The 13,103-nt window shown below is 39.2% G+C and overlaps 1 protein-coding gene across 1 annotated transcript in view; it reads left to right on the top strand.

Annotated features, from left to right (window-relative positions):
- LOC125362741 (doublecortin domain-containing protein 1-like) overlaps positions 1-12,402 on the top strand; it is a 211,940-nt gene extending 199,538 nt beyond the window's left edge. The window contains exons 17-18 of the mRNA XM_048361661.1: positions 6,588-6,722; positions 12,055-12,402. Coding sequence (XP_048217618.1) covers positions 6,588-6,722; positions 12,055-12,195 — 276 coding nt within the window. The 3' untranslated portion in view covers positions 12,196-12,402. The remainder of the gene's footprint in view (positions 1-6,587; positions 6,723-12,054) is intronic.
- Positions 12,403-13,103: the final 701 nt, after the last annotated feature.

Here is a 13,103-nt window from a genome sequence, read left to right as displayed (position 1 = left end):
TTTGATAATATTCTTGTGCCTTCCTTAGGTGAGATACATCCTTAACTATTCGCATTCCTTGGAATTCATCTTCCCCTTCTTGGAAAAAGTTTGCTCAGATTCTCTAGAAATAATTCATTTCTACTATGTTCTTACAATTCCTTTTTGTCCTTTGAAAACTATTCTTAGAGTTTGTATTTTGGATTAGGAGTTTGCTTTTGTGTCTTTTTCTGCAACTAGATGAGAATTTCTTGGACACAGATATTATGTGTTATTCATCTTTGCATTTCTAAATGCTAACACAATCTTGAATGTAGAACAGCACACAATTCATTTTTGATGAATGGATTTTTTATTGTTATTTAGCCATAAACTGTCTTAAAAAACTGACTTTTCTCTATTATGTTCTTTGTGCATTAGTCAAAGTCAAATGTTCCTTAGTGGTTTTTGGAAAGCACTTTACACTTTCTGTTATTAATGCCGTGTGGACTCTTCTGTGTGGAATTCAATCTTTTTTTTTTTTTTTCATCCATTGTCTCTACGCTCTGGCCTTCTCAGTCACCTTGTAACACATTCTAGCACAGTCTGGTGAATAGTTGGCATCAATAAATGTATAAATTAAGCCTGTCATTCTAGCCCTATCATGGCTTCTTCATGAATTCTTTCTTTATCTCACCCTATCCCCACACTATGATTATATGTATGCTCTCTATGTTCTCATAGAATTCCTTTTGTGCCCTTTACGAGTGATATTTAGCTAGATGCTAGAACTTTTTTTTTTTTTACAACTTTTTTCCCCATAATTCCAAACAAAACAGACCCTAGCAAAATGTTGGGATCAGATCATGAAGGATCTTATTTAAACAGTAGGGATTCTAGTTATTATATTATAAAAATTAGGATGAGACCTTGAAAGTGTTTAACAAGAGGCAAGGTTTCATCTGATTCTTGTGTGAGGAAGATTATCTTATTGATAAGATTGTTGTTCATGAACTAATTAACTCATTCAACAGAGAATGAGTTAATTCTTAAGCCAGAGAAAAATGGATATCAAAGAGATATTCAGGGTAAAGAACCCAAAGGAGGCTTTCCTTTTTGCTGTGTGTGTGTGTGTGTGTGTGTGTGTGTGTGTGTGTGTGTGTGTGTATGAGGGAGTTTGTATATGTATGTGAAAATAGGATTTAAGAGTAACACATACTTTCAAATGTTGAAAAATGAGAGAATATTAATCTATACTTACTTTATTATTATAAATTTTTTCTAATGATTTACTGAACATGAGAAAATATCTTTAGTGTTTTTTTTGTAGCACTGCATTCTTGGAATAATAAATTGATGTTGAATGAAATCTTAGCTTAAACAAAATAATTGTGTTAAAAAGTAAAACTTGATAAATTGGCTTGAAAGGGGAAGCTTTCAGGAAAAATCAGTCTCCTTTTGCTATGAAAACTTAAAATCCTTTCAGAAAAACAAACAAACCTGCTTCCAATTATTTACAGAGAGATGATGGGTGTATTGGGAACAGTAATTTAATAACCTGAAAAGAGTACTTTTAAAGATGGATACAGGCAGAGGTGACAGATAGCTTTAGGGCATTTTATTGTAGAATGTTGATGCTCATTGAGGTAAAGAAGATACTAAGAGGATTACAACAGGGGTTGAGGGAAGGGATACAAAAGCCAATATTGTTGATGGCATAGGTTTTAAAATTGGCTGGAGATAGAGATATCAGTGCCCAACCCCTGACTGTTCTTTTAAATCTCTTATTGACAAGTAAAACCTTTCCTACAGAGAAATATTGGAACATATAATCCACATTTGTAATATGGAAGACAGATATAACCCTGACAATTACAACCTGTTGCTCTTTTATCCATTTTAAAACCAGATTTGGAATCTGCTACAAATTGACAGTTTGGCACACACATTGTGCCAACAGCTTTCCATTGTTACTTAAGTTGGCAGCATTTTTAGATCGATTCAGTTTAAGAACAATAAAATTATATGTTTACATAAAATGGGTAAGATTTAAACTTCATGGTAATAAATACAGAACACTTTTTCAAATGCATATCTGGATGAAATGTACTCAAATGTATGACAGGAGTTACCTTTTGCCAAAATGAAAGCCAACTTATTTTGGTCCTATCCTTTCAGAATGTGGCTTACAGTCATCAAAAATCTATAGGGACACTGTTTTTTTGTACAGAAACAGCAAGAGAATCACAAACATGATTTAGTCCTTTTTGTCACAAATGAGACTGGGAAAAGGCAAACAATTCTTTGTTTCTCTATTTTGCTAAAGAGCAAATCATTTAGAAGTAGTATTTTCTGTAAATTAGTTTATATATTGGGAAAATGCATTTTATTTTAGAACAGGTGACAGTGTATCAAATAAATTCCCATGTCCTTCCTTATTTTTAGAACAATAATTAGATTATTAAACTCTAGGTTACAGGGTGTCTGGTATGTTTGACTGTATATTTTCATCTTCACTGTTATTGTCTATTTGCACCTTTTCCAGCGCATGGCTTTAGAGGTGGGAAGACAGATCAACTGTAGAACTAGATAATTTAAACAGTTTAAGAGACAATAGCAAGCATGAGGAAAGGGATCTTATAACATTTCTTACAGTTGTAACTTTAACTTCCATGGAAAATTATTTAATTTGGCCAATACATTGTTCAAGGTAAAATTTTATAAAATTTGTAGCTAGTGAAGTAGTTTGCTCAGAACAAAGATTGTGATCTTTAAAAAAGATTGCAATTTACAAGCTTCTCATTTATTATATTTGTAGTATGTTCTTTAATGGAACTACAGGACAATCCATGACATTTTTTTTTATTACTTTGAACTTGCACAACAGTATGAAGGCTCCCCACCATCACCCGACACTTGGGAAAAATTAAATAAGAAGTTTTAACTGGCTCAGCATGTGCATGTATCATTTGCTTCTACTTCAGCACAGTTTATTCAGACAAGTGAAATTATAATGATCATTTACAGGAAACTGTGTATATAAGTATCCAAAAAGAATAAATGAATTTCTTACTTGATTCACAACAGGATTCTGCAAGGTTTCCAATAACAGCTATGATAGTCTGTATTTAAACCTCAGGCTCAATGTAAATGCTTTGATATACATATTCAGTGTGTGCACACACATACATATATGGCTTGTGTTAGCTGCGAATTGTCAGAATATTTTCCCCTCAGAATATTTTCTAATTCTCAGTTTTATCTCTTTTCACTCATAAATATTTACTCTGCAATTAAACTAAGATGAATTTTAAAAAAGGAGATGAAGTTCTTGCTAAAACCAACATTTGGAAGGAAACATCCCTCTACAGTGCCAGAGCCCAGGATGTAGGGTTGCTTTCAGGTTTAGAGTGGCTCCGAAGATTTAGCTACATCCCAGCCCTGGGATGGCTTCACTCTTTCATCTGTCACCAGATTTTGAAAATCACATTCATGGGGCTCGCCTTCACAATGGCCTTTAGCTATGTGACACTTCACACATTTTTCATTTTTGTATAAATAACAAAATATTGAAAATGAATATCCTGAAATAAATGAGGAACAGCAGCAACAGGAAGATGTAGTCACAGAGAGGGGGGGAAAAACTAATGGCCATTGTCATTTTCAAGTGTGTCACAACCCAAGAGCTGGCAGGTTTTTTTCTTTCTTTCTTTTTTTAATAACACAGAATGAAGCTGCATTAGTGGGCCTGGCATTGTCTGTCCTATATAGAATCACTTGGGAACTGTCCAGCAAAATATCTCTTGAAGAACAGCATGGTGTTAATACTGGGTGCCAGCCCAAGGCAGAGACAAAGGACCCCTTCGCTCTTCACCAATAAGCCAACTGTTAAAAGATTAAACCATGTTGTGGAGATAACAAGAATTTAGGCCCTGGCAGCAGGTGCTGTACAAAGAAGCAGTTGGCAGTATGGTTCTTCTGTCTGACTAATTCCAGTCAAAACAATCTTCTGCCCAGTTGCAAAGGAGAGTTTTGAGTGTGATGGCAACTTGGAGTTAGGAGGTTGAGTAAGAGTGCTACTTTAAATGCTGAGCCCTGTGGTGGATGGATTAGTAGAATATAGTTTATCATTGTTCAGAAACTGCAGGGGATTTCCCTCCAGAATTCAGCCACTACTGGCTTTCTGGGGAACACACAATCAAAGAGCTATAAGTCAAATCTGCTTATGTGGTAGAATTGTACTTTTTAAGATTTGCATTTTCTCAGATGGGAGTCATATGACATTTTCTTCTCAAGAAATGTCTCTCTCTCTAATTTTGGAATAATTACCAAATATACTTAGCTGTACCTTTATGTCACTACTTGCTCACAATTGTGAAATATTGACTTTTAACTGATCATTTAACTTGTGTATCTTAAAAAATAATTTGTAATTCAGAAAATATCTAGTATCACCAAAGATACAGAATGAAATTTTTATTTTTGAAAATTATTTCACTTGTTATTAAAGCAAAACCACTGAACTTTATTTAAAGCATTCTATAATAGTATTTATATGTAGTATAATGTACCAATATTTCTGTAATTCTATCCTGGTACTATATTGGTACTTAAAAATACGCAGAGAAAGGGATTATATATTTTATTACATACAAAGTAATAGAGTCCTTACAAGTTATGTGAATGGGTGATAATTTGACAACTAATTCTAAAGGAGGATCACTACAAGGTGCCACAATACCTTGCACATGTGCAGTACAACAAATTATATAGGTTTTATATGATCTAACGATGAATACAGGATATACAATGCAATGCCCTTCGTATCCATCTCTCATCTGCCCCAACCCTTTCTAAAGTCTCATCTCTATCCTTTTATTCTAAGGAGATTGTATGGACTCCCAATGGTTTTCCCTGCCTTTGATGTCTCCATTCTGTAATTCATATGTCTACCCTTGTCAGATCAACCTTACTAAAACCTGCTGTAATCTAGTCCCCCCTGCTTGAAAGCTTTCACTGACGTCCCACAGTTCACCTCACTCCATAGCCTAAAACGCGACAACTCTCTGCAGTTTGGCCAAATTTACCTTTTAAGTCTGTCAACAAATCCCTAAGACACATTGATTCCACTTCCTTAACTTGTAATACCTGTTTGCTCTTCACTATTCCTGTCAAATTATCTCAGTCCTTCAAGACTATTTCACGTTTTAGCTCTTTCAAGATGCTCCAATTTTTGCTTATTCTACTAGACATGAACTTGTTTTCTGTATGCTTATAATAACATGACATAATAATTTATATGGAGTTTAACAGAGAGACAGAGACAGAGAAACAGAGAGAGAGAGAAAGAGGGAGGGAGGGAGGGAGGGAGAGGGAGAGGGAGAGAGAATAGACTCAAAGGGAAGGGGAAGGCGAAGGGGTGGAGAGGAAGAGGAAGGGGCAGGACAGCAGTTCTGGAATAAACTTTTCTCTCCTACGTGAATACTGTACCTGTGGCCAAGATGGCCAGAGAGCCTTAGGGGCAATCTACTGCCTGCCCATGCCTTTTCTAGGGCAGGGCGGGGAGGTGTGGCTAGGTGGGGGGAGGTGGCTCCCTCTAAGTAGGTGGGGGGAGGTGGCTCTCTCTAGGTATGCCAGTTACCTAGGTAATGCAGGTACTGGGCTGAGACTTTAGACAGGCAAGGGCTTCTGCATGGATCCCACCCAGGGGCTGACCTTACAAAAAAGTGATGAGGGCCTGGGGATATGGCCTAGTGGCAAGAGCGCTTGCCTCCCATATATGAAGCCCTGGGTTCGATTCCCCAGCACCACATATACAGAAAACTGCCAGAAGTGGCCCTGTGGCTCAAGTGGCAGAGTGCTAGCCTTGAGCAAAAGAAGCCAGGGACAGTGCTCAGGTCCTGAGTCCAAGCCCCAGGACTGGTAAAAAGAAAAAAGAAAAGAAAAGGAAAAAAAAAGGTGATGAGCATGGAGGGTTATAGTTGCATAAGTAAGGTAATGAGTACATTTATGTTTAAACACTGTTACTCCATCCCTTATTTTCTCCCACTTATCCCTCCCTTTGACCTGCTGTTTCTGTGATTCCTTTTCCCTTCCCCTGGTTGAATAATCTTATATACAAGACACAAGGTACAGAAAACTAAGAGAAATGAAAGAAAAAACATTTTTTTATTAACATGAATTTCTGTGTGTTGGACAAGCTTTCTCTACCATTTAATCTACATCCTCTCAACAAGCACAAATTAAATTGAATTAAAGGAGAGGGACATGTTTTTTTAAGGAAGTCTCAGTTTGAGAATTTGAGGTAAATGTGTTGAGATGGTTAACTTTTATTTGTGCCTGTCCTGGAACTTGAACTCAGAGCTTGGGTGCTATCCCTGATCTTCTTTCTTGCTCAAGGCTAGCACTTTACCATTTACGCCACAGCTCCACTTTAGGCTTTTTGTGTGTGTGCTTAATTGGAGACAACAAATCTCATGGACTTTCCTGCCCCATCTTGCTTCAAAGATCACTCCACAGTACTCAGCCTCCTGAGCAGCTAGGATTACAGGCATGAGCCACAGGTGTCTGGTGAGAGGGTTAACCTTTAAACCATGAGGTAGACATGTGTACTTCTTCTCCTCATACAGGTGGATCCCAATATTGTCCTCCGTGCCTCGATTTCCATGGAAAAGCAGAGTTCCTCAAGTAGTGAAGTGAGCAGCAGGAGTCAGACAGCGCCCTCTGCCCTGTGGTCTGCAGCCTGTCAGTGGCTAATCACAAAGGTGCCCAAGAATGTCTGCTCTTGCTGAATGATGCCCCCTGGCTTGCTGGCTTGCTCTGCTTCTCCAGTGCCCGTTTCCTTCTTACATAGGAGTGTGCAAGTGAAAGCATGATAAATTGTTGACTGTCAGGAATGCTTTCTCTGCTCTCTTGCTATTGTCTCGGGCGCAGCACTTCTATAGCTCCCCAAGTGAGCATTCAATTCACGTTAGACATGCTGATTAGTTCATACCTCAGAGTGAACTTAAACTAAGCACAGAGCTTATGTAGAGTCCCTACATAGTCTCATGATTTTCATGAGATTTGCCTGAATGTCATTTGTTTCCTTTCCCTTAGTCTTCATTGTTAAGCTTTACCAACTCAGCATTATGGGACCTGGTGGATTAACACCATATTATGCCTTTGCACGCAGTATTAGCAAAGACATAGCTTTACAAGACAACTCCTGAGTATAAAATGCAAAGAATGCAAAAAATGCCATATACCTTGTATATCAATAAAATTTGATTTTCTTGCTGTACCTTTGGATCTGACTTACAGGAGAACATCAGTTATGCTTCCCTTCTCATTTACTATTAAACATACTTTATAAGTATGTATTTATGTATGAAAAGTGGTGGTAGAGCTTGTGCCTGCCCTCCTGTCTTCCTTTGTTACTTTTCAATGCAACACTTTGCTGCTTCTTCAGTACTTCTGAAGTTGTCCAATCAAGTTTGCTGCTGCTAAATTTGGTGAGGTGAGGGAGGTTAAAACCATTCTTCTCAAGGGAAATCTTAGATTGATTTAAATACTTGGGTGTTTTTTTTTTAATTCTCTGAGAGTTAAAAACAAACATATAAAACAAGGAGAATATGAAGGTACTGACTGAGTCTTACCTGAGGCTATTAATTTCAGATACCAAAACAAAAACAAACATGAGTTTAGGTGATATATTCCTAGTATCTGCTTTGAACACAGAGACTCCATTAACTAATTGTCTATTTGACATTGTATTTTCCCTTAATTTAAATAATGATACCGTTTTGTTGAAAGTGTATTTGTGTATTCTATGTATAGTATTATGTTAGGCACTATACATATAAACATATATATGTATATTCTTGTGAGAATTGCACATTTTCATTATTATACTTTTCTACTGCTATCAGAAAATGCCTAAGAAAACATTTTAAAGGAAGATTTATTCTAGCTCACAGTTCCATAGCTCACAGTGTTAGCCCATAATCAGATTATCAGATGGTTCTATGGCCTGTGGCAAGGCAGTAACATCATGGCAGATGTGCCTGGTTGTAATAAAAAAGCACTTCATCAGAGAGTCAGAGAGACAGAGAGACAGAGAGAGAGACAGACAGACAGACAGAGAGACAGAGAGAGAGAAAAAAATAGAGAGACAGAGAGAGAGAAAGAGAGAGAAGAGGCTAAGGACAGAAGTATGTCCTTCAAAGGCACCCCTCCCCCCCCCCCCCCCCGCAGTGATCTGCTCCTCCAACCAGGTCATGTCCCATCTTCTAGTTTCTAACTCCTACTAAAGCTATCTAATTAATCAATTGAATAGAAATAATTCATTGATTAGATCAGAGTTCCCAGGTTCCAGTCACACATCAATCATCAATGATTGGATCTGGGGCCCAAGCTTTGAACACTTAAGCATTTTTTGGAGAAATACTTTACATCTATCCATAACAATTATAAAGCTAGAGAAATATGGTAGTAGTTTGGTAGAATTTGTTCAGCTGTCTGACTTCAAAACTTCCTTAAACCTTTTAAGTATAATGTTGTTGTGCCAAGTCGCAAGACCACCCCCTAGAAGACCACCGAGATTCAGACACTCCGAAATGCAAAAGCAAGGCAAGGCTTTATTTAACGAGCTGCCAACTCGGGCCTCGTCCTACCCACCGACACAGCGGAGGTTAGGAGGACGCCCCGAGCTGTGATTACACAGGGCTTATAAAGGCAAAGAACAAGGTTACAACAATCAGCTGTGCAAGCAAGATTAGAACACAGGTACAAATCTGATTGGCTCGGGGTTCGATTCTAAAATGGGGTTCACGTGGTGGGGCCTGACTTCAAAGTCTGGCACCTCATTTCCCCCTTTTTCTTTTTGGTACCTTGGGAGCCAATCATGGCTCCATTCTGTCCATTTCAATGGCTTGCATGTCTAGGGGATGATATAGAGGTAAGGCATGGGCCAGTAGGGCCCAATGTAGTAAACAAATGGCCTGTCACCATTTCTTACAAGAATATTCTCTGTACCTCTGTTTTGCATGTCTCTAGTTTATCCTGCCTCATCTTCCCAAAAACAACTCTGGTCCCTTGATTTTAAAGGGGGGCTGATGGGTGAAGATCATCCATCTTCTGTAACTTCTTCAGGCTGACTCAGGGGCGTAGACCTTACCTAGCCAGGAACCTATAAGAAGGCTGGGTGGGGGTCCCCCTAGAGTTCTTTCTGTGGACACTCACACTCTGATTGTGAACCATCGCCTGTACATCTTTCCAATGAGCTATGCAGGTTTGACACAAAAGAGACTGTTAGACTTACAAACAACACAGAGATGACAGCGCAGCATGGTGAGGTCACTCCCTGCCACCTGTGGGTGGCTTGGGCTGGCCCTACATCCACCCCATCGGTGGCTGCGGGTCAGGACTTGGACTTGGGGCTGATGCGTCCGTGTCCTGGGCTGTCGGCGCCGGCGAGTTGACTGGGCAGGACCCTCCGGAGCGGAGGGCACAGCTGAAACATTTTCCTCAGAGTCCTCCTCTTGTAGAGTTAACTGGGATGGGGAGTATGGAGCGGGAAACATTTCCTCCTCCGTGCTTCCTCCCTATGTCAAAGCTCCCTCAATTTCCTCAAAGGTGGACCATTCTGACTTGCACAGGGTGATCCACTTTTACTTTTTAAGGGCCACACCTTGGTTCTGAGCTATCTCCTTAACCTCCCTCCAGTGAGCTAGGATCAAGTCTAGGGGGCTAGATGGAGGTCCTCAAGATAGAACGTTATCCATAGCTCTGATCAGAAGTTCAGTCCAAAAGGCTACAAAAAACAAAACAATAAAAAAAGGAGGAAAACACACAGGCCTGAGAACAAGAAAAGCTACGAGTTGGAGATCTCCCAAGCTGGCCCACAGCCTCCTACAAGGGTGCAGAAGGAATGGACCCGAGTTGGCCCACAACCTCCTGCAAGAAGGAGTGGACCCGAGTTGGCCCACAACCTCCTGCAACGGTGCAGAAGGAGTGGACCCGAGTTACGAGTTGGCCCACAACCTCCTGCCAGATAAGCAGAAGGAGCAGACCCAAGTACAAGGTGGGCGGGTTGAGTCTCGTTTAGGAGGCCCTCCTGGTCAGTGCCGGCCAAAAACCAAACTGACTCGCGCCCTACAAGTATAAGCAAAAGCAAAACAGACAGACAAATTACTGGACAAGACAAATGAACAGTGCTGTTTTCTTACCTTCGGAGTCTGGGATCTCGGGGTCTCTGGGGCTATCCCGGACGAAACCCCAAATGTTGTGCCAAGTCGCAAGACCACCCCCTAGAAGACCACCGAGATTCAGACACTCCGAAATGCAAAAGCAAGGCAAGGCTTTATTTAACGAGCTGCCAACTCGGGCCTCGTCCTACCCACCGACACAGCGGAGGTTAGGAGGACGCCCCGAGCTGTGATTACACAGGGCTTATAAAGGCAAAGAACAAGGTTACAACAATCAGCTGTGCAAGCAAGATTAGAACACAGGTACAAATCTGATTGGCTCGGGGTTCGATTCTAAAATGGGGTTCACGTGGTGGGGCCTGACTTCAAAGTCTGGCACCTCAATGTAAAATAGGGCTCTATATTTGACCAATCTTGGGAGACACTGACTAATTCAGTTACACATGGTATTTGAATCTTAGATCTTACATATTAAATGAATTGGATCAGATAATCTGGAAAATCCTTTTCTGGATTTCATATTCTGTAATTTCTTGGTATCTCCTTAGAGAATTTCATGACATGTACCACCTAACGTTTCCTCAAAAATACTTGAAATGCTTACCAAAAGAATATGGTTTTTGAGTAAGAAATCAGAATTAAGATCCCTTGTATGATCTTGGAAAAGTGATTGAAGTGCACTGACTTATAGTTTCCTATATAAAATGGAGTTAATCATACCTTCTTTGCTCAGATGCTGTGCAGTTTAAATTAGAAAGGTGTGCTGTTCAAGCATAATATCCGATACACAGAGTGTTTAATAAGTAGCAGTTCTTTTTTGTATATTGACAATTACATTTATAAAAGTGTTAGAAGCATTTATTAGAATTAGACATTTTTGGAACCATTTGTCCTAAGTTATCATGTATTTGTTTGCTACACAACTAAAATCTGAAGAATAAAAGTTGCCTGGTTAGTAGAACACAATTTTTTTTTTTTTTTTTTTTTTTTGGCCAGTCCTGGGCCTTGGACTCAGGGCCTGAGCACTGTCCCTGGCTTCCTTTTGCTCAAGGCTAGCACTCTGCCACTTGAGCCACAGCGCCACTTCTGGCCATTTTCTGTATATGTGGTGCTGGGGAATCGAACCCAGGGCCTCATGTATACGAGGCAAGCTCTCTTGCCACTAGGCCATATCCCCAGCCCCAGTCGAACACAATTTAAAAAATCTGATTAGTTAGAACTCCCTACCTCTTTCAAAAATTGTTTTGTCTTGTACAATAGAGAATTTTCCATGTTACAAATCCCCAATAGGGGATATTGATAAAATTCTGGTGGCTTTTGTTGAATGTGTTGATTCACAAGGTATAAAAATGATTAAATGACCATTTAAACAATATTCCCAATTAATTTTCTCCACAGAGGATCCTAACATTTAAAACAAGAAACGAGTTCACAAACCACCTTAAAAATGTTTAACCCATGCTATTTAGACTCCGAGTAAAACTTTATATTGATATGAAGGTTACTTATTTGTTTCAGTCTTTTCAGTTCACTTCTCTATGTGCATACATATTTCAAGTAAGCTCTGTAGTTATAACTCTAGCAAGTGACACGTGATGGACCCCAAATCGCTGCATGGTGAAATATGCACAGAAAAAAAAAAAAGGACAAATGAAGATATCAAGGTCTGTTTTATTTTGCACTGAACTGTAAAATGCCACCCTTGTCCGACAGAAGATCACTGATTCTGAGCAGGGCTCACTGACTGCTAAGTTGTGGGTAGTGTTTTCACTTTCTGTAACTGTTAATATCCGGGGTTATCCAGGCATAATGACCTCAGTATTTGTGACACATTGTTGAATTTTCTGGTTCTTTTAACTTATTTAGACCTTTCTGTCCCCCCTCCCCCCACCTCTCTATTCATTGGAAGACTGGAATGATCCTGAGCCGAGCCATAACTCAGGGCTGTCTAGCTGTTGGTCATCCAATCAGAGTCAAGGCCTCGGGAAAGGCATCTCTTGAAGGATATAAATTAATCCTACAGAAAAGGTACTGCCCGTGGGCTATTTAGCTCAAGATAATACATATTAATTCCAAGACATTTGAGTAGGCAAATTTTGATGCTTTCCTGGCTTAGAATACACATTAGCTGGTATGTTCATAATATCAATATTAATTTTTAAATCTAAAATAAGCATACCTATGCAATCTACAAGCTATTACTTTATAATTACCAGGATTCATTTTTATAGCCATTTTGATTGCTGATTAAAAATGTTAAATGTGAGTGTGTGTATTCTTTTCTCTGTGTTTTGAATATAGTATAATGAACTGTGAAAATAAATTGTGATGTGATGGTTTGTAAGGGGCCTTAAGTGTTCTCTATTTATTATTATTATTATTTGACTTGGGAAGATCTAACAAAAAAGTCTTTAAGCTGGGTGCCAGTGGATCACACCTATAATCAATCCTAGCTACCCAAGAGGCTGAGATCTGAGGATTGAAGTTTGAAGCCAACCTGGGCAAGAAAGTTTATGAGACTCTTACCTCCAATTAACTACCAAAGAACTAGAAGTGGAGCTGTGGTTCAAGTTGTAGAATACTAGCCTTGATCACAAAATGTCAGGGACAATGAATTCTTGTCTGCATTCTTCTCCCCGCCCCCCTCCCACCCCTTCATTCTTCTATCCCTCTATATTAACCCCACTCTACCATCCTGCAAGTACCCATTTCCTGGTATTTATTTTACTGGGCTTTGACTTAGTCTTTTTAAAGAATTACACTATTTGCACTCTGATGGAGTTCATTGCACTTCAGTTAATTCTTTGTAACCCCTTGCTTACCACCCACTGGGTTTATTGCAGATTTATAGGTACCTTCTAGCTACCACAAATGAAGGAAAACATGAAACCTATGTTTCCCTGTTGAAGTAGTGACAGAGATCAAAATGCATTATAGACAAAAATTGCTTTTTTAAAT

Source organism: Perognathus longimembris, chromosome 13, assembly GCF_023159225.1.
Source record: "Perognathus longimembris pacificus isolate PPM17 chromosome 13, ASM2315922v1, whole genome shotgun sequence".
Classification (NCBI taxonomy): domain Eukaryota; kingdom Metazoa; phylum Chordata; class Mammalia; order Rodentia; family Heteromyidae; genus Perognathus; species Perognathus longimembris.
The sequence above is the reverse complement of the archived record's forward strand: the minus strand, read 5'-3'. Positions and strand labels throughout refer to the sequence as shown.